The sequence below is a fragment of the Chiloscyllium plagiosum genome, chromosome 19 (assembly GCF_004010195.1).
Source record: "Chiloscyllium plagiosum isolate BGI_BamShark_2017 chromosome 19, ASM401019v2, whole genome shotgun sequence".
In the NCBI taxonomy this organism is placed as follows: Eukaryota; Metazoa; Chordata; class Chondrichthyes; order Orectolobiformes; family Hemiscylliidae; genus Chiloscyllium; species Chiloscyllium plagiosum.
The window spans coordinates 8,904,096-8,926,208 of NC_057728.1; the positions used below are offsets into that span (position 1 = coordinate 8,904,096).

The 22,113-nt window shown below is 42.0% G+C and overlaps 1 protein-coding gene across 2 annotated transcripts in view; it reads left to right on the top strand.

The window, feature by feature from the left end:
* The window catches only part of pdzrn4 (PDZ domain containing ring finger 4), a 478,752-nt gene that overhangs the window by 20,560 nt on the left and 436,079 nt on the right, over positions 1 to 22,113 (top strand). The window contains exon 3 of one of the 2 annotated variants that reach the window (XM_043709044.1): positions 11,399 to 11,506. The exons of the other annotated variant lie outside the window; for it this stretch is intronic. Within the exon in view, the coding sequence (XP_043564979.1) occupies positions 11,399 to 11,506 (108 nt within the window). The remainder of the gene's footprint in view (positions 1 to 11,398; positions 11,507 to 22,113) is intronic. 2 annotated transcript variants of the gene reach the window in all.

Sequence of the window (22,113 nt, forward strand, 5' to 3'; positions counted from 1 at the left end):
GCCTTCTTGAAGCAGGTGGGGATTTTGGATTGGAGGAGCGAGAGGTTGAAGATTTCAGTGAATACCTCCGCCAGCTGGTCTGCACAGGACCTGAGTGCTTGGCTGAAGATACCATCCAGGCCCGTCGTTTTCCTTGGGTTGACTGCCAGGAAGACATCTGTTGGGGCAGGTGGCACTGCGCCACTGGCATTCTGCTCAAACCGAGCATAGGAAGTGTTGAGCGTATCAGGGAGGGATGTGTCTTTGTTATGTCGCTGTGCTTCATTTTGTATCCCATAATGCTAATCAATGAATTCAAATGCTAATTTTTACATTATAAGGCCATAAGGAATAAAAACAGGAGTAGGTCATCTGGCTCCTCCATCATTCAATAGGCTTATGGCTGACCCGGCATTTCTAGCATCCACTTTACTGCCCTTTCCCTTGCTTCCCCAATTGACAAGAAATCTTCCCCCACAACTCTCTGTGGCAAGGAGTTCCAAAGGGACTCAACCCTCTGGTTCTAGACTGTCCCATGAGGAGAAGCATCCTCTCAATATTTACCCTCTCAAGCCCCTGAAGGAACTCCATAGATTTCAATGTGATCACCTCTCATTCTTTGAAATTCCAATGAGTAGCAGCTAAACTTTGTTCCTAAGAGAGTCCCTCCATTCCAGGGGTCATTCCAGTGAGCCTGCTCTGAACAGCCTCCAAGGAAATGATGACCTTTCTAAACCAGGGGGCCAAAACTGATCACATTACTCTCGTGTGGTCTCGCCAGCATCGTGTCCAGTTGCAGTAAGACTCCTCTACTCTTATACGCCAAACCCCTTGAAATAAGGGCCACCATTCCATTTGCCTTCCTGATTACCTGCTGTACCTTTGTCTACTCCACTTCCTACCTCCCTCTCTGCTGTTGGTCATAACTCCACCATGACAATCCTCCGACAGTAGCACTCATTTATTAGTAAAACACTTCATTTTAATTTTTTAGTGCAGCTATTTGTTCAGTCCTATTTTCTCTTGTTATAATTATGAAAAGTTTCTAGTGATAGCAATTTTCTTAATGGAGATCCCATAATTGTGCAGGTGTACACTTTGAACCCTTTGAAGGAATTGAGAATGCAGAAGCTCGTCACACAAAGATTTGGAAGTTTAGAATGTTCTATTTGTCGGAAATTTGTCAGGAAAAACCTGACATCTTGAAGGACTGGGTAATTACTTGACATTTTTCAGCCCAAGCCTGGAGGTTGTTCAGGTTTTGCTGCGGATAGGCACGCATGACCTCATTATCTGAAGATTTGCAAATGGAGTTGAATATGATCCCATCGTCGCTCTGTGCCCGACCTTGGACAAGGAATGGGCATTGATGAAAACCGAAGATCGTTGGTGTTCCAACTCTCCCTGAGGAGCGCCTGCAGCAGTGTTCTGAGCTTAAAATATTTAGTGAAGGCCAGTCTTCAAACCCCGTGTGACTGTATTCACTGAAGAGTCTTCCTGCTACATTCTGCTGAGACGATTTGATGCCATATTTGTCAAATGCTGCTGTCAAGGGCAGTCACTCAAATCTCAAATTCAACTCTCTTTCCCTCCTTAACCCCCCCCCCCCCCCCCCCCACCCCCCCCCACACCCCAGTGTTGGGAAACAGTTTTACTGAGTTCTGATGTTATCCAAACTAGCATCAGTGAGCAAAATATTGGTGAATAACTGCTGCTTGACAGCACTGTTGAGGACTTGTGTTGCTTAAGAGCAGACTGATGGAGTAATATTTAATTGGATTCAATCTGTCCTGTGACTTGGAGACCAAGGACATAATTGGATAATTCTCTCCATTACTGGGTAGTTTGCTACAAATGGAATAATTTGAGGGAGGTGCAGTTCATTTTAAAGCATACGTCTCCAAGGCTATACCTTGGATGTTCTTGGTATCCATAGATTTTGCTGTATGCATTGCATTCGGCCAGTGGACAAAATGGGATAAATCAGCTCACCTGCAGGCTTTGGTGTTCATCCTGGAAGGAGATCTACAATTCTGTTGGCTACGTTTTCTGAGTTTAGTCCAGACAGTTAATTTTTTAAGTCGAGCTAAAATTTGCTATTCCAAGTGGCTTTTGTCTTGACTTTTATTCTTTTTTTTCCTTTCCTTGTGGTGAGCTGAGTTATGTTGTGATTACTGTTTCCTGATGCAGCCCTATTTGGAGGCCACTCACTTGTTCTTCTACATTACTACAAGCCAGGACAACTTGATGTGCCATTCGAGAAAGGTCTAATATGGAATTGAGAACACTTAAGGTGCCACCTTTATTCTGATAAAACCTGAAGATGTCTTGGGGCAGGGATTTACACGTTAATCAATCGAAACCTGCAACTCCGTTCCAACTGATTAAAGACTTAGTAGCCTTCTGGGTTTGTTCAATACATTCGCATTAATTGTACAACCCTTTGATCTTTCGCTACAAATTCTGTGACAGATGTATTCTCTCTCACTAGCTGCCTGAGGAAGGAGTGGGCACTCCGAAAGCTTGCGGTTTCAGATAAACCTGTTGGACCATAACACAGCATCATGTGATTTTTAACTTTTTCCACTCCAGTCCAGCACTGGCACCTCCACACGATGTATCTTCTGTCTGCATGATCTCTTTTTTTAAATTAAAGGAATGATTAAATAGTTTAAAAAGATTTTTGTTTTGGGAATCTGTGTCTATTGATTGGAATCCATTTCAAAACCAAGCAAAAACACATTGCTGGAAAAATTCAGCTGGTCTGGCTGCATCTGTGGAGAGAAAACAGCATTAATGTTTCATGCCCAGTGGCTCATCTTTCGAGTATATTTCCACATTTCCAAATCTCACTTCTGCCTAATGGACCAATCTCAAAGTTAATATGTGAGGGTATAAACCTCTACTGTACTGTGTTGCAATATTTCTATATTTGCATCTCGAGACAGGGCACAGCCAAAAACTAAACAAGTATTTTGCATCTGTCTTTACTGTTGAGGTCGATGCCACCTACGCCCATGTGATGGAAGAGGAGACTGTATTATGGGAAGGGTTCAGAATTGACAGGGAAGGGCTGTTGGACAGGATGTGGGTACTTGAAGTTGACAAGGCACTGAGATCAGATATTGAAGGAATTTGCAGAAGACTGGCCATAATCTTTCATTCTTTCCTGGGCTCTGGGAAGATTCCAGAAAACCGAACGATTGTAAACATCAAACCCAAATTCAAAGTAAAGGTCAGAAAGATAATCCCGGAAATTACAGGCCGGTTTAGTTTTACTTGAGCGTCAGGGAAGCTTATAGAAACAACTTCGGGATAGATTTAGGAATCACATGGAAGTAACTGGATTGATTAGGGAAAGATGGTTTCTAGGTTTCTACAAGGGCAGTCATATTTAACGAACTTGCAGGAGTTTCTCGATGACATTCAAGCTTCAGAGGGCAGAAGTTTCAACTGGTTTACAAAACAAGTAAGTGCAAGGTGAGAAAAGTCTTTTTGACATGACGAGTGTTTTGGGTCCAGAAGACACTGCCTCGAAATATAGTCAAGGCATAACAGCAATCTAGGTTTGTTCAGTATACCGTTTTATTTGCATGATACTGTGATCTTTTGCTATAAATTCTGTCTTATGATTCTGCTCTACTAGTTACCTGATAAAGGAGCAGTGCTCCACAAGCTAGTGCTTCCAAATAAACCTGTTGGACTATAACCTGGTGTCGTGTGATTTTTAACTTTGGAAATGTAATGGAGCCAGGTTGTGTTGATGTATTTTAAAGCTTGTTAGATGATATTTAAGTAGAAACAAGGTGTATGGACATGAGAAAAAGACAGTGATGTTCATTTCGAAAGCTGGTACAGACACAATTGGGTTGTGTGGCCTCATTCTGCGCCAATGTGTTCGTGATTCTGCCGTTTTCACAAAGATACAGGCACGCTGTCGAAGTTCAGACTGCTGGCCTTTTCTAAAAAGCAAAATTCACTTTGAGGTGACGGCAATAATAATAAATGCAGTGAAAGCTCCTAAAACGGCTCAGACAGACTGAGATTACAGCAGTTTGCTGATTCTGTGATTACAGGGTAAAAGGGTAATTGAGTTTAACTTTACAAATAGATTTGCTTGGAAGAGATATAGCACAGCTTTAAGTGGAGTCTTGACCCCAATTTTCTTACCAAAGCAAAATCTCTCTCTCCTTCTCAGAAATAGCCTGATCAAATCAAATAGCCCTAAGTAAATCAGTGTAGCCATATATGTCGTTAAATTAATATATCGGTCAAAGATTAATTCTCCTATCCAGGTTCCTGGACATGACTAGTACTGTAAGAATGTACTAACTACAGTTAGAAATAAGGTAGCTTGCACATACAATCGCAATCCATTTTTCTGTTCAAATGCATTGGGAGTGAGAAAAATCTGCGGGTCAGTACATTAGAAGACGGAGTGGGAACCACCAGAGTAGAGGAAAGTTGCAGTGAAAGTTTGAGAGGACTGAAATGATCAGTGAGCAGTTCTTAACAAGGGCCAGAGTTTGTATAGGCGGGATTTGGGGGATCTGACAGGGACAATGATGGCCCAGTTGAGTTGCTAAAATATGAGACTGAGTGAGATTTTGACAGTCGAGTCAAAGGTTATGGATGGGTAAGACAAGAAAGTGAAGTTGAGACTTTAGCTAGAACGGCCATGAATGGCCCGAAGTGTCGAAAGATTTTAGAGTTAGAATCCCGACTGTGTGGAAACAGGCCCTTTGGCTCAACAAGTCTACACCAACCTTTTGAAGGGTATCCTACCCTTTCCCTGACTAGTGAACCTAACCCTAAACACTATGGGCAATTTAGCATGGCCAATTCAACTTTGGATTGTGGGAGAAAACTGGAGCACCCAGAGGAAACCCACGCAGACACAGGGAGGATGTGCAAACTCGACACAGACAGTCACCCGAGGCTGGAATTGAACCTGGGTCCCTAGTGCTCTGAGGCAGCAGTGCTAACCACTGAGCCACCATGCCCACTTCCGGCTTTGTCCTGCTTCTCGACCTGATTTCCTCTGAGTGAGGGCCGATGTGATGGTATACAGGGGAGGGTGGGCTCAGTGACAGCTCGATGATGAAAACTTGGCTTTATGTTTTTATTTTTGGTTTTATCCAAGTGAGCTGCCAGAGAGAGGATGAAATTAAGCGTGAAAATTACAGTGGGCTAACAGAATGAGATGGATTGATTTCTTCCAAGTGGAGAAATAACCAAAGTCTTTTCCCCAGAGTGGAGGAATCCAAAACTTGAAAGCATAGGTTTAAGGTGAGAGTGGATAGAATTCAAAGAGACCTGAGGGGCAACTTTTTCACACAGAGGGTGGTACGTGTATGGAATAAGCTGCCAGAGGAAGTGGTGGAGGCTGGTACAATTATAACATTTGAAAGGCATCTGGATGGGTATATGAATAGGAAAGGTTTAGAGGGATATGGGCCAAATGTGGGCAAGTGAGACTAAGTTAATTTAGGATATCTGGTCGGCATGGACCAGTTGGACCAAAGAGTCTGCTAGGCAGCGTGGTCAATTGGAGAAGGTCAAAGAAAGGTTGAAACGGACTGGTAAAGCTGGGTGTCATCGTTATAATTACAGAAACTGAGCCCATGTCTGTAGATAATGTTTGGGTATAATATGGTAATCTGCTACTCTGGGTTGGTATCAAGTAGATGCCTAGACTGGGTGTCCAGACCTTGTACTGCTCCAGTTTACAGTTGGCTGCATCATGAATGTTTGGGTTGGAGACTGTCACAGGCTCATCTTTGTTAGCAATGTTTGCTACAGGAGAAAAAAAGAGATCAAATTAAATAAACAACCCAAAATACATGTCCTGCCTGGAGCTTCCCAAAGGCCATGGATAATTTGTGTAATGTCTGGAAGTAGAATACTGGCCCTATTCACACCAAGTCCAAAAGGCATGCCCGAGAGTCTTTTTGAGGTGCAAGTCAGGAGTGTGATGGAATTCTCTTTCTTGGATGTGAGTAGCTCCAACAACTCTTGGAATTCAATACTGTACAGATCAAAGCAGCTGCTTGATTGGCACTGGATACACAGCCATAAACATTCACTTCCTCCACCATTGGCACACAGTGACGCCATTGCGACTTTGATAGTACTGACTGAAATTGTGACTTCTGCTGGCTACAAGGTTAAGGGCAGTAAGAAATTGGGAACCTCGCTATTTGTGAGTGTCCCGCTGAGCCCCGCACCATCCTGCCTTGGAATTCTATCAATATTCCTTAACCATTATCATCTCAAAAACGTGGAGCTCCTTTCCTGACAGAAAAACTGGACACAGGAAGAGGTCATTTGACCTTATTGAACTTGCTCTGTGATTCATATTGACTGGTCCCCTATCTCAATGCCATATTTCTGCTTTCTCCCAACACCCCTTGATGTTTTTAATATCTAAAAATCTCTCCGTCTTTCCTGAATGTTATCAGTGATTTGGCCTCCATAGCCTCTAAGGTGGAGAATTGCTGAGATTCACTACCTTTTGAGTGAAGAAATATTTCCTCATCTCAGTCCTAAATTGTATACCCCGTAACCTGAAACAGTGTTCCTTGGTTCTAAACTTGCCAATCAGGTAGAACCTCTTCCCTGTATCTAGTCTATCCAACTCTTAGAAGTCTATTTGTTTCAATCAGATTGAAATCTGAATCTCATTGTTCTAAATTCTGGTGAAAATGCACCCAACTAAGCCAGTCTCTCCTCCCAGACAGTTTTGTCATCAGGTAATGAACTTCTGCTGCACTCTCTCAATGGCAAGTATATTCTCTCTTGGATACAAAGATCAAACTGCATGTGACACACCAGGTGTGGTCTCATCACAGTCCTGTATAACTAAAGTAAGATATCTCTCCTTCTGAGCTCTAGTTCTCTTGCAATGAAGGCCAATATATCACTTGCCTTCCTAATTGTTGAATGCACCTACCTGTCTATTTTTATCGACAGTACAAGCACGCCCAGGAATCTCCAACATTCACCCTTCCTAATATATATTGATTAAATAATCTCCTTTCTGCTTGTCATGCCTAAAGGTAGAACTTCAAATACCCATTCATTGAAATACCCTGTCTGTCAAACCAATTCTCAATGAATATTACCCATGTGCTTTAACTTTGCCCACTAATCTCCGAAGATGAACCTTATCAAAAGCCTTCTGCAAAACCACATCCACTGAGTTTCCCTTAGCTATTCTACAAGTTACATCCTCAAAAATCTCCAGGAGATTTGGTCAGCATGATTTGTCTTTCATAAACTCATGGTAGCTTTGTCTAATACTGTTTAGTATTTTCCAAATGTTCTGATGTCACATCTTTTATAATAGATGAGCATTTTTCCTCACTACTGATGTTAAGCTAACCGGTCTGCAATTCTCTGCTTTTCTCTTTCCCTCCCTGTTGAAATAGTAGAGTACATTTGTCTCTCTCCAATCTGTAGAATCTACTCTAGAGGCTGTGCAAGTCTGGAAATACATCTGGTATTTTCAGGGCAACTTCCTTTTGTACTTTGCAATGTAGATTATTAGGGCCTGGTGATTTGTTAGCCTGTAACCTCATTAATTTCCCAAGCGCCATTTTCTTACTAATTATTCCCTTTAATTTCACCCTCTCATGAGACGCTTGGTTCCCTCCTATTTCTGGGAGAGTATTTTTCTGTCCTCTTCCGTGAAGACAGTATCAAATTCTTTGTGCCTAGCTGTGCGAGAGACCTGGGTTCAATTCTAGCCCCAGCGACTGAGTGTACATTCTCCTCGTGTCTGCATGGGTTTCCTCCGCGTGCTACGGTTTCTTCCCACAGCCCAAAGGTGAGCAGGTCAGTTGGATTGGCCATGCTAAGTTGCCCATAATGTCCAGCCATGTGCAAACTAGGTGGATTAGCCATGGGAAATGTGGGGTTATGGGGATAGGCTAAGGGGGATTGACCTGGGTGGGATGTTCTTTGGAGTGTTGGTGTGGACTTGATGGACTGAATGGCCTGCTTCCACATTTGGTATTCTATGGCTGTAAGGACCCTGCATTTGCCTTTACTAATCCTTTTCTCTTCACATATTTTTAATGTTCCCTGCAAGTTTACTCTCAACAGCATTATGGGTGTACGCTTTGCTCATGGGTTTCATAGCAACTCACCTTCCATTTTTCTCAAGGGTCTGAGGGATGGCCATGAAATGTTGGTCTTAACTGTGATCGTCTAATCAAGTGAATGGATAGATCAATAAACACATTTGCTCTGGGCCAAGTAAATGATGATGAGCACGATCCAAAACCCACTCCCAACTGAAGACAGAAGAAGCCATTGTCCCTAGAATGAGGATCGTTGCTATGGTATATTAGGAAAGATAAAATCTCCACAGGGTGCATTAAGGCTCATGTTCTACAGTTTAGACTTGGTCATGGGCACCTGAGAAGGGGATGCAGCCCTGGCAACCTTGGCAAAGCTTTCCCCAATGACACAAGCTCCCCACAAAAATAGCAAAGGGGATGGGGTTTAAGGTATGAATTGCTGAAAATTAAGAACTACTCAAGTGGAAGTTCAAATAAACAACCAGTTTAGAAGTGGGTTAATTCGAAAAATTATTGACCTCTACCTGAAAGCATTACCCTCAAACATCTTCACCCTGAGCTGTGTCTCGGCTACATGGGGAATTAAACTTGGGCTAAATCAGAGGTGGGGAACCTTTTCATGTTGGAAGGCCGCATTATGTTAGTTGTAATCGAATAAGGCCGCATCCAAGAAACTTCAATTATATATTCTTCAAAGTTCACATTATTTTGCAAAAATCTAACTACTATGTACTAACTAACTAAAAAAAAGAAAAAAATATGTTAATTTTAAAGTTAACTAACCTTTTTATGATTTTGTTGTGACTGCCTTTTGTAGGAAAGCATTTGAATATTTGGTTGCAGCATGCAGGTCTGCAGTTTTAGCTGATCCTCTAGATAGTATCCGTCATTTGTGACCTTAAGGGGGTCTTGATTTTGGTTAAGTGGGAGAATGTAGATTCGCAGCAATAAGTGGTTGAAAAGCAAGAAAGCATTTTTCGTGTATGTTGTCGAAGGCATGAGTATTCTATTGCATTTTTCCATATTTCAATTGGATCTTTCTTAGCATCAAATAAAGACTTTAAAATGTCATCTTCTGAGAGCTCAATCAAAAATTTGGATTCATTCAAAAGGCCACACACGATGGCCTAGAAGGCCACATACGACCTTAAGGCCACAGGTTCCCCACCCCTGGATTAAATCTTTATTACTGAGGGCAAATAGAGGACATGGGACCCAGAGTGAGCATCTTGCTCAGTTTCCTCAGTGTCATCAGAAGAGTTGATTATGTATAGATTTAATCTGATTGTGTTTAGTTTTCATCTATTGGTAAGGTGAACTGTGAAGAATTTAATTCTGTACGATTGGAATTTGTTTTATTCGGGATCTGGGTTATGGAATGGACCTGCCTTACCACTTCTATTGGAAAACAGCAATCTGAGAAGGGTGGTGTGGTGGCTCAGTGGTTAGCACTGCTGCCACACAGTGCCAGGGACCTGGGTTTAATTGCAGCCTCTGGTGACTGTTTGTTTGTGTGGAGTTTGCACATTCTCCCCGTGTCTGTGTGGGTTTCCTCTGGGTGCTCCGGTTTCCTCCCACAATCCAAAAATATGCAGGTTAGGTGAATTGGCTAAGCTAAATTGCCCATAGTATTCAGGGATGTGTAAGTTAGGTGCATTAGTCAGGGGTAGGTTAATGGGTCTGGGTGGGTTACTCTTCAGAGGGTCGATGGGGACTTGTTGGGCCAAATGCATGGTCTAGAATGCTACATGACTGAAAAGGAAGGCATGTCTTACTCTATTTTTAGTTGCTGGGTGTGTGTTTCAGGAGCTTGCTATTTTAAACTGCTGCTTTTCCATCTTTGTTCTCGTATGTGATGTGTTGCAGTTTAGGAACAGCTTGGATGCTCTACACAAAAAAAGGTCTGAAAAATAATTACTGCACATTAATTGGGCTCTAATGTCCTGACCTAGCTACCACATATTAGTAATTATTCTTGTGAGGAACAAGCAAATACTGTTAGCAAATTCATTTTACTGGTTGATTATGCCAGAGGCTTAATGGAGCCTTAAAAATTATTCATACATTTTCAATAATAATTTTGTGGATTTTGACAATCTGAAGACAAAAACGAAAGACTCTTATTGATACAGTACCTAGAGCAACAACATGCTGCCCCCAATCACATAGCCAATTAAGCCCTTTTGTAACGTGGCAATTGTTGTGATGTAGGATGCACAGCAACTTTCTCCCACCAACAGTGATATGACAATATAAGCAGCTAATCTGTATTGTGTGATTATTATTTGAGGAATAGTATTGGTCAGGATATGGGGAGGGGAAGTAACTGACGTCCTGATTTGCAGTACCAGCTTCGATTTCTGCTGCCAAGTGTCTTGAATCCATGAAGCCATGGCTGACATTCCATATCTATTCTCAGGTTCTTTATTACCCAGATGTTTAGAATTTTAGAAATCCAGGTGTCTAGAAATAGAAAAGCTATTTAGGAAACACTTTTCACAATCTCAGGATATCCCAAAACTCCTCTTAGCAATTGAATTCCTACCGGCATGGCACTCATCCACAGATTCAATAAATAAGTACATCGACCTGGACCCCAATATACCGGCCACTACAGCGGACAGCTGGAACTGACAACCGGAAGCGGCAGGGACAGACCACTATAAATGCTGGAGGAAACATCACAGAAACAGTTCACAGGAGGCTCCCAAGCACTGAGGATGTCACCTAGACAGGGGACGAAACGTCTGCAACACAAATTCCTAGCTCGGCGAACACAACCACAACATTGAATTACAAACTCTCCATCTCCTTACTCACTCTGTCTCTTTCTCTCTCTCTCCCCTCTCTCTCTCTCTCTCTCACACACACACACCTCTCTCTGTTGCCTTGATCTCTCTGTTGCCTTTTCTCTCCCTGCCTCTCTCTGTTGCCTTTCTCTCTCTCTCTCTGTCTATGCTGCCTTTCTTTCTCTCTCCTTGTCTCTCTCTCTTGCCTCTCTCTCTCTCTCTCAATTATAGAAAATGTGGTAATCATTGTGCACGCTGCAAGATCCCACAAATGTTGATCTCCTGACCTGTGGCTCTGGGTGTGACTACTGCTGAACTGTGGCCACCCGTCTAAAATAACCCAATAAGGGAATTTTCATGTTAAAATTAGTGACTGAATCCTGCAGAGCAAGCTTTAATGGTACCCTGGAATTCTAAAGTTTTAACTGAGCCACCTCCCCACTTCCCTTTCTAACCCAGATACCAAGGCAATAATGTAATTTGTTCTGCTTGGGAGTTGCCTTATTCCCAAACCCACGCTGAATTTCTTTCTGTCTTGCTTTATAGGAAAGTGAGGAAGATTCTCCAAGTGAAGGAATTTATGTTTCCAAAGTTATGGAGAAAGGGCCTGCTGACAGAGCAGATGGACTGGAAGTTCATGACAGGATCATTGAGGTAAGGCAGGAGGAGGTGTGGTGACATGAATCAATGCCTGCTCTTCCCCTTTCATGGCTGAATGCATTCCATTTTTCCTCTAAAGGAGACAGTGTGCTTCCATGTCATCTCTCTTGAGCTGGACGTACACAACACTTTAGAATTTGAGTGAAGCCGTAGTAAAGATTTGTTCGGTTGAGATTTTGTCTAATTGGCGCGATTCCAGCGAGTAATGGTGATGCAAACCAGGAGAGACTGCAGCTTTGTTGCCTGCCCTCTGCCCAGTTCCCTGATTTCAAGCAGGATTTCTGCCATTGGCATCAATGCCCCCTGTGGTTTGGGGAAAAGGGGAGGCTGTGCAGCGGCTGTGGCAACATCAGAATTGAATTGCTTTTTCACATTGCCAATTGCCATTGCATAACACTGCTTGTGAATGCCAGGTGAGAGCCAGGCTTCAGTAAGGTTGGGATAGCAGTTCTCTTGGTTGGATGGTGATGGGGATGGTGTGACTGTTGTGGCCCTGAGGTTAGACCAGTCCAAAGCAATTTATTTTTATTTGAACAGCCATTTCACAGTGTTTTGTTGCAGTAGGCAATTTGTTATTCCTCAAAAGCATTTTGATTGCCTCTGGGACCTTTTTGTCAAATTGCGCTCCCAGGACATCATCTTGCTCTGTATGTGGTTTGCATCATCCTCACTTGACTCTTCTTAACCATTACTACTCCATTTGCTAAAGGAAATGTAGAAATGCTTGCGTTGAATTGGTATGCATTTTACCAAATGTGTGTGAAAGATTGTTTTTTCCCTCTCTTTGCTGCTTCTGTAGAGACCTTGAGCAGCTTTGAATTACCTGGGGATGGTGTAGCTGTGGTCCTGAGTGAAGCTCACTGTCCCTATATTTTGTGGGGGGAAATCTTGTGTTGCACATGCCAGAGTTGGTTGGCTTACTTGTCTCATCAGATTACTTACAATGATGACTTATGATGACGTGTATCGTGCAGAACTCTGTTTGACTAGGTAGAGAGGATTTAGATCACACGTTTTCTTTTAATGTAAGGATCTGTTTGCCACCCTTGCAGTGCTTATATGAACACAATATTAAGGCTGTTATTAACCGTGAAAAGTTGTGCTTTGCTTCTTACTTTGTCTGTGTCATTCCTGGTATCACAACATACCCGTTTATTCAGTTTGCATCAAAATGGTTTTTTGTGACTGATGTCCTGTTGATTATTTTGAATGTGCCCAATGTTAAGCTGATTCTGTAAATTCCAAATTCAAATTATACTTAATTGGACAGTTTATTTCTGTGACGTTGAGATATGTCTCATTAACATAGTATTGTTATTGGGATTTGTAACAGTATTTCTAAGATACCACCATGCTGCTTGATGTCAGCAAGTGCAGCCTTTGTGGATACGTGTCTGGAAGAAAATATCCACGCTTGAAGTTTGGTGAAGAAATTCCCGAATATTTTCATTTGTTGGGTATAGTTCCTCTCTCCCCTTGTACTGTATAGACCTTGCCACTTAGAGACAAAAATAAACTTAGTTTGAAGGAGAATTATGTACATGCTTCTCTTTCTTTTAAACCTCGGCATTAGCTAATATATGTACTTTGGGGCCTTTATAAACCTGCTGATACGGTACATTGTATTGTTTTGATAAAGATGTAATTTTCCTGACTGGGAGATCTACAGGAAGATGGACGATGTGGGGAAGGGGTGCATGATGGGGGAATTCACTGGGTGGGCAAGCAGCAGACCATGATGAGACTTCTTGCTTAGCTGACACTACTCTAAGAAGCCATTCCAAGTCACTCAGCCGTTGATTTGAATGGCTGCCTTTTTTGAATTTGCCATGATTCATAATTCTTGTGATTAATAGATGTGATGTCACCATTGGCCATTCACCACTGCTAAAATAATGATGTCATCATAAACCATCCATCTGGTGTTGCTAGGCTACTGACATGAAAGGCTGCTCTGTTTGGATTAGTTCTGGATGTTACCCTTGTGATAAATATACTGCATGTCAGAATAAGTGGAAGTGCTGAGGTGGGGAGAGGCTGTTGCCATTATTTTCTTTCTGAAGTTTGACTTGTTAGAATGTGAGGCGAGTAGGAGAATATTCCTTTCTGGTTTTGACATTGGCAGATTAACCAAAGCCTTCATCAGAATTGCACATAAATTAGAACAGATTTGGCTCCCACATTGTTGCTGTCCATTTACTCAAACTATCAATATAGCTATGTGTTTCTGTCAATGTTGGTCTTGGACACCAGTGTAATAACGCACATTAAGAATAACATTAGGTGAGGCGGAAGCTAAAGAACAGAAATAATTCCTTCAAACCAAGATACTGAGTCAGAACTCTGTTTATTCCCTATTTCAGTGAGCTTCTGGAGTTTGTAGTGTGGAACAACCTTGATTAAACAGGACTTTCTGCCTAGATTATGGACTTCCTACAATGAAGTATGAACTGAAAACTATCTGAATCCAATTTTACTCTGATTGTCGCCTGTACACTGTTGATCCACTGTTGATCCAACAGCAGCTTCTTTCAAACTCATTGCCGTGTTCCTGCAGAAGTCTGCTTGAAGCACAGAGGCAGCTAATGAGAAATGGTACTCGGAAGTTATGGGTGGAAAAAATTCCAACATAACTGTACAAATACTTGACAGAATCAGTGCTCCGCAATGTATTAAGGAGATGTTGTGTTCTTATGCTGGCAGGAAGCAGGAGCTCAGCTGTATTCCCAGAAGGAATTCCCCCTTGGAGATGGTGAAGGGTCTAGCTTGTTGTGTTTTGTTAGTGGAATTTTCAGTCTTGCAGCTGCTGGCCAGCTGTGACCCCTAATGCCGGCTGCAAAGAGTTGAGCTACTATTAATTTCAATCCCCTTCGACTTTACCCCATCATTGCTCATACATGCAGCTTCTGTTGGTTGCATCTATGGAGCAGGCTGATTGTTTAGCACCAGATAGTTGATGTCAAGCCTTTGGTTCTGTTGGGCTCAGAGCTGTTGGGTGTAAAATGAGTCACTACCTTTCTTTTTAATCTATTTAAGGATGCTATCCAATGGCCCTGTGCTTAAAGACCCTACAGGGTGCAATACTGAGCCACAAGTAATGTGTAGAGTAAAAACATGATTGAGTCTAATTCTCAGCATTAGTAGCATTTGCCAGACTTTCATGTGGTAACTTCACTTGGGGCATGCCTGTACCTTCAGGAGAAGACAAGGGAGCATACTAATCTCGCTTTGGTAGTGAGCTGTTGTCGTTGATGTGACTCCGCTGAGTTCCACGATGTCTCAGCGAGGTTTTGAGTCTTCTCAACTGTGGTGAGCCACAAGAGGGCACCACCAAGCAAGTGTGGGCAAGGATGAGCGGGTTTCATCACCAATACGGCTAAGGTGAGGATGCAGAAACTGGAGATCAGAGTCAAGATTAGAGTGGTGCTGGAAAAGCACAGCATGTCAGGTAGCATCACTCTAATCTTGACCTTCATCACCAATTCCACTACCGTTGTGGCCAGCTTCACCTGTCAGTGCCTCTGGGAACGGATTATCCATCTTTTTGCCCAAGAGTTACATGGAGATTGGCTCAAGGAAACAAGCTATTTCAGCCCAGTTAGTCTATGCCAATAGTGGCTCAGAGAGGGGAGCAGAACAAACATTTCTAATGACTTTTACCCACTGTGGTGTCGTCCCTCCACTCATTTTCCTTTCTGCAGAGGTGAATGGATGTTGAATGTGTGAATAATGGTATATTTTTGCATCCTGAATGAGTTAAGAGATAAAGGGTTGAGTTAGGGTCTACATCAGCCATGAGAATATTGACAGGCTTGAAGGACTGCTATTTTGTACTTTTGTGTAGTCAGAGGGAGGGTTAAGTACTGAACATTAAAAGCGGGACAAGAGCTATAATTGGCACTACATGACATACATGAAGCTGAATTACTTCAATAATTACTGTACAGAATTTATAGAACAGGAACTGACCATTCAAATCAACATATTTGCTCAACACATTCCAAAGTTATAGGATTTCATTTTCATCCCATTCTGTCACACCTGATGCCAAAGATACAGAATGTATCAACAAGAATAATAGACTTGTTGGTATTTCAACAAGAAATAGTCTTTTCTTTGTAAGCATTGTACGGGAGATAAATTTGAATTTGTGGGAAGGTGCTGTCATCTGTCTAATATAGAAAACACTGTACACATAATCCTTATTTGATTCTAATTATAATTTTCCTTGAAGAGTGGTTAACCCCAGATGTGAGTTGCATTATGAATTACACTGTGTTGGAAAATCCTCAGATTTTTTTCCAATGAAATTGAACCGGTGTACATGTATTTGAGAATCTCTGACGACTGGAAGTGATCTGAACTGAATTCTGATTGTTCTGATTCCAAGGCAGGCATTACTCCGCCAGTGTAAGAAATTGGAGGAATCTCGCAACATAATTTATGGTTGGAATGTCACCACTAGTTTTCAGGAGTTATGGGAGCTTTTGCCAATATGGGCTGGTGGGGTTGATATCAATACAAGCTTCCACCAGGCCTGTTCCCCATGTCCATAACCTCACCAGCATGGCTCGTCACCAGCTTATCCAGTGACAGCCTGAACAAGACTGAGTCAGTCCTCAGTCCGAGCCAGGAATGGTTGGAAAAAGGGGCTCCTGGTATGCGAATTGAAACTCTGTCGGACCCACTAATCCTGCTAATTGTTCAGACATTTGTGCTATGCTGTGTGAGTTGTGATGTCAGGCAAGGCTATGTTTAGGTACGGATGGGATGCTTTCACAGCGAAATGGCTCGTTAATGGTCACCAGGTTCACGCCTGGTTTGCACCATTTGGAGCATAAGCCTTGAACTGTGTCTCAACAAGGCATTGATGCTTCTAGAGGTTGCAGGGAAAAGGATGTTCAAACCATTTTAGTATTTACTGATGTTAAAAAGTAAATTGACTACTTGTTAAACAGCTACTGATTGACACGAGAAAAATATTATTGTCAAATCTCTCTCTGTCTCTTTCTTTGTCTGTGTTTCTCTCACTTTCTCTTACACACACACACACACACACACACACACATACACACACACACACACACACAGTCTCTGTGTGTCTCGATCTCTCTCTCTGTCTGTCTGTCCGTCTCTTTTAAAGTAGTCTGATGATGTGCATTTCTTGTCAGATATGACAAACATTGTCTGAAAATCTGGGAGTAATACTTCTGCAGAGGTTGAAATGTCATGTTCCTAACACGGCAAAAACTTGCATACCCTTCCTACTGCAATTTAAAGAATAAAAAACCGGCCGAGTAACAGAAGCTGACAAATGCATAACTGCCAAAGACTTGTAAAAGCAATCAATCCTCACTCAAGGTCTGGAGAATCAATCAGTAATTCCACAAAAAATAGCCAAACTAAGAGCTAAACATGTGTTTCAAATATTTTATTCTTTCCGCTCTTTTTATGCTCATAGCATGGAGAGTACGGAGTAAAATAAGTTTTTTTTTGAAGATAGGGTAATTAGCCTTAACTGTTATAAATTTTACTTACACATATTTGGGTCATTCTTTTTAATGTTGAATCTATGAAGAACTTAATTTATATCAAAAGCCAGGATTTAAAGTGGGTGTTTTTGACCCAGCACCCTGCACTCCGTTGATTTCGGGGAAATGGCATAAGCTATGAAAATTTCCAATTGTTCAGCAGTGTGGAAGTGGGTTGCCTGCGAACGGGGAGAATATGTCGGATAGTGGTTGTGATATGGAAAGAATTTTGAGTTTTCTTTGGAACTGTACCCAGGTGAAGTCAAGTCCCAGAATGAACTGTTCGGCAAATATTCACATTGAACAGTGGAGAATGTCGTAGTTTGGATTGACAGCATTAACTTGGAAAAGTAGCCAGGCAGAACAACTTCTTGTCGTTAAGCAATTCTTCATTTTGCAAAATGAACAAACTGAATTTTTAAAAGTTTCTCCAGTGTGGGATGCCATTGTGTGTTTTGTTAGCGATAAGTGTAAAAGAAATCAAGTAATCATACCTGTATTGTCGCTGTGCTCCAATTTGTAAGGAAGTTTTTTTGATCAAAGGTGTTTTGACCTGTTATTTTCCTGTGCCAATTGTTCCCATTCCCCTGCACTGCTATTTACCCTCCTACCTTGATTGTATTTAACTCGCTCCTCTTTGTAAATTTGCTCTCAAGTTCCAAATGAGTACTTGCCTTGGTCCCCAAACAAATGCTCACCACCCCATTCTGAAATACTCTTGATTCCAAATCCATGAACATTCCTAACCCTTCATTCCACTATCGCACTTACTGACTCTTCAGTACTCTTGCCTATTCTCCAAATATTCTGCACTCTCCAAATTTTCACTATTAATCCTATCAAATGACTGACCACTTGACAAAATTCCTGATGCCCCTGTCACTCTGTTTTGTGTTGGTGTGTAACGTATATATGTCGAAGAATGCAGTGCTGGAAAAGTACAGCCACTCAATCTCCTGATGAAGGGCTTATGCTCAACGTCAATTCTTCTGCTCCTTGGATGCTGCCTGACCAGCTGTGCTTTTTCAGCACCACACTCTCGACTCTGATCTCCAGCATCTGCAGTCCTCAATTTCTCCCTGTAATGTAGAAATAAAACACACATACCACGGGCAGCATAGTGGCTCAGTGATTAACAATGTTGCCTCTCAGCGCCAGGGGCCTGGATTCAATTCCAGCTGTGACTGGCTGTCTGTGTGAAGTTTGTACATTCTCCCCAGGTCTGCATGGGTTTCCTCTGGGTGCTCCAGTTTCCTCCTATAGTCCAAAGATGTGCAAGTTGGTTGGATCAGCCATGCTAAATTGCACATAGTGTCCAGAGGTGTGCAGGTTAGGTGGATTAACTATGGGAAATGCAGGGTTACAAGGATAGGGTAGGGCGTGGGTCTGGGTGGGATGCTCTTTGGAGGGGCAGTGTGGACCCGGTGGGTCAAATTGCCAATTTCCAACACAATATGTCCGTGGGGCTCTGAAGTGAAAACGTATCGAGCTAATGACGATTTGAGTCCCAAATAGGTTTCAAGGAGATTCTTGAAGGATGAGTGGGAGGGGTTTGATGAGGGATTTTGAAGTTTGCCAACAAATGGTGAGGTTGAAGGAAGGAGATTGGACAGGTCAGTTCTTACATATCAACTGTCTTGTCTTGAACATCCAATGTTCTTGCCAAAAGGAGATTCACTTCATATTGAAGAGCTTTCATTTCTCACAAACAATACCACTCGAGATGAATAAGTATTTTATTCATTTCCTGTGTGCGTGCGTGTGTGTGAGAGAGAGAGATTGTGTCCTTAGCAAGAATAATAAGAGGATACATGGGGAGCGACTCAGACTTCCCAGGGACAAAGTCATAAATCACTTCTCCATCATCAACTTGATGATTGGTTCTTACCACGTCCCTTGGGACCTCACTTTCCCACTGACCAAGAAATGCACATTTCTCCCATAGTTCAAAGATGTGCAAGTTAGATGGATTGGCCATGCTAAATTGCCTATTGTGTCCAGGGATGTGCAGGCTCGGGGGATTAGCTTTGCGAAATGAGAATTACAGGGATGGAATTGGTCTGGGTAGGTATGGACTCGATGGACTGAATGGCCTGTTTCCACACTAAGGTTTCTCTGATTCTGTGTTATGGCAGTGTTAAATCCAGCCTGTTCATATCAGATGAGTTGGCTTATAGTTTACCAATGGGCACAAATCATTGCTAGACTTCTACAATAGCAAGAATGCAACAAATCAAGCTGCAAAGTTGATTTATTCCAAGGCAAGATCAATAATTGTCTTTGATTTGTGCAATCTGCTTCTCCCTTGACCTTGCTACTTCACAGATTCATACTTAGTCATCCAGAAAAATGACCTTTTACAATGGCTTTAACAATTGTAGCAATGGTTTCCAGAAAGTATTACTTGCTGGATTGGAATAGAGTCATAGAGATGTATAGCATGGAAATAGATCCTTCAGTCCAACCCGTCCATGCCGACCAGATATCCCAACCCAATCTAGTTCCATCTGCCAGCACCCGGTCCATATCCCTCCAAATCCTTCCTATTCAAATACCCATCCAAATGTCTTTTAAATGTTGCAATTGTATCAGCCTCCACCACTTCCTCTGGCTCTTGAATATTTTTTTGACAAGCATTTCTTTATAGGTTTTCAGCTATTTCTGATATTCTCACAGCATCACTGTGGTTTGATATGTGACCACGTAACCAGCAGTGTCTTTAAAATTATTCTGAACCGGTATGAGTGCGTGAAGGCCTGGTATATTTGCCTGCTATTTTACTGGAGGCTTTAACCCTCTTGAACTAAATGAGTTAATGCATCCATTAAAACTGAGGACAACGGAGCCGCATAAAAGTGTGTTCTGTGATTGCACAGTGTACTCCTTAGGTGAAAGGTAACATCGTTGCTTGACACCATCTGTATTACAGTTCAAGAAACATTACATCAGTAGCCAGGTGCTGGGCAGTAATGCAGTTATTTTCTTTATTGAAGCGATAAAATGGATGCTAGGGTTGTGTCAATGTCTCTTTGTAAACAAGTAAAGTGTGACCTGACCTGGATTTGACTCTAATGGCTCGTTATCTGAAGGCCTGTTAGTTACTGTACTGACTGTCATGGCTGCTATATGACACACACTCTGCTTGAGGCCCTTCAGATTTTGTTCCTTGACCAAGTGCATGTAAATAATTACTGCACCCCAGATGCCAAAGTCAAAAGAGTGTAGAGTCTGGAAACTATGTATGGAGTTGGAAGGCTTGCCAAAGAAGTGCAGAGTGAAAAACATTTTGTCTTCGCTCTGAAGTTGTCCACATCTGTTGACTGCACTCTATTTTGAGCAGATAAAAGTGCATATGATCGGCTCTGTTTGAGCAATCTGAGTGCTTGTTTTGATTTGAGTAAAAATGGTAAAGCTTAACATAAATTCTATGCCCAGCAACAATACTTTCTTGTATTGTTTGACTAACATTTAAACTCTAAATTCCATTAAGTGAGTTCCCCACACCCACTTCCCCGAATCCAGTTTTCTTGTGTTTACCTTTCATTTGCATTCTCCCTTATCTTGTGTAGCTGCTGCAGGATTACTGCTTTAACTTTCCATAATACCGAATGACAGCAGCTACTGTCGCCGCTATCAGCGGACAACCACTTAGCACCTCTGTATGACATTCCTTGGCCCCTCCTTTTGTCCGGGTGTAAACCCATTTGTCTCGATGATTTAGCGTCTCTGCAGAGAGAGCAGCCAAAGGAATCTCATGTCCTTCTGCCAAGAAACATTTTTCAGATGAACATGTTTAGACTCTAAGGCGAACGGGACAGTTTGAGTCATTTGGTGTGGTCAAGGCCTGGCAGCAGTGTACAGTGCAATCGTTTTTCAACTCTGAATGATCAGGAAGTTTGAAAACAGAGATTCTTTTGGGATGTGGTTATCAACACCAATGTCCACCTCACTGTCCAGACTTTATTCACCTGGCCGTGTCAAGAACTGAAATAAAAGTCAATGACATGTGATCTGGATGACATAAAATGACACATTTTCTCCAATGGAGGTCCAGTTCGTTTTCACAAAATAATTGATGGCTTCATGATGATTTGTAGTGCACCAACAATTTTTTTAAATTATTTTTGTTTTAAAACCCAAACTGCTGTCATGGGATTTGAAGCCGTGTTTCCTGGTTTACTGGTCCAGTAACACAAACATTTCCCTGATGTTACTTCAATGAAGGATATCCATGCCAAGTTACAGCCAAACAGCCATGAATCCAACGTGGATCATTCTGCTTCAGTCTTAGTTTATGTTAGTGAGGACCCCGGTGCCAGTTTTCAAACAAAAACTCTTATTATGGAATGTGGGTGATGCTGGTTAATCCAGCACTTACTCCCATTTACTCCCTAATTGCCCTGTAGAAAGTGGTGGTGGGTCATCACCTTGAATCACTCCGGTCCATATGGTAGGTTATCCATCCAGTATTGGTTCCCATTGACCATGAGCAAGGGACATTGTTTTGCCAAATTCACTTGGAACAGAAAGAGGAAGGTGCAAATGGTTTGTCAAATGAACATAGTTTGTTTTCTGCTGAGAAACCCTGAGGCATAATATTCCCCAGAGAAAGAAGGTTCGAGCTGAGAAGACACTGAGGTGATTTATAGTTGATGGAATTTTACTGTTGGAATTATTGGCTGGGGAAAAAAAAATTCACATGCCATGTATCACACTTCAAAGATCCATGCATTTCTCAGAAAGCATGTGAAACTAGTTAGATTCCTGATACCAGATGTTCTTGCACAGTTTCGGGAGTAGCTGATAGTTGCTAGGGCTGAGGCTTCAGAAATGGGAATGCTGTATGTTGACTGAATTTCACATCAGACATGAAATCTAGTCCTAGCATCGTTATAAGCTGGACAGATGAGAAGATACTGCTACATGATATGAACAGAATTAGGCGTCTTCAACAGCCTTAGCTGATGTTGGCTCATTCTACCAGTCCTGTTTTGTTGAATACCAGTCCCCAGTTGCTAAATACCATATTGACCACAGCCAAGTAACCATTGAATGTCAAACCACTCGTAT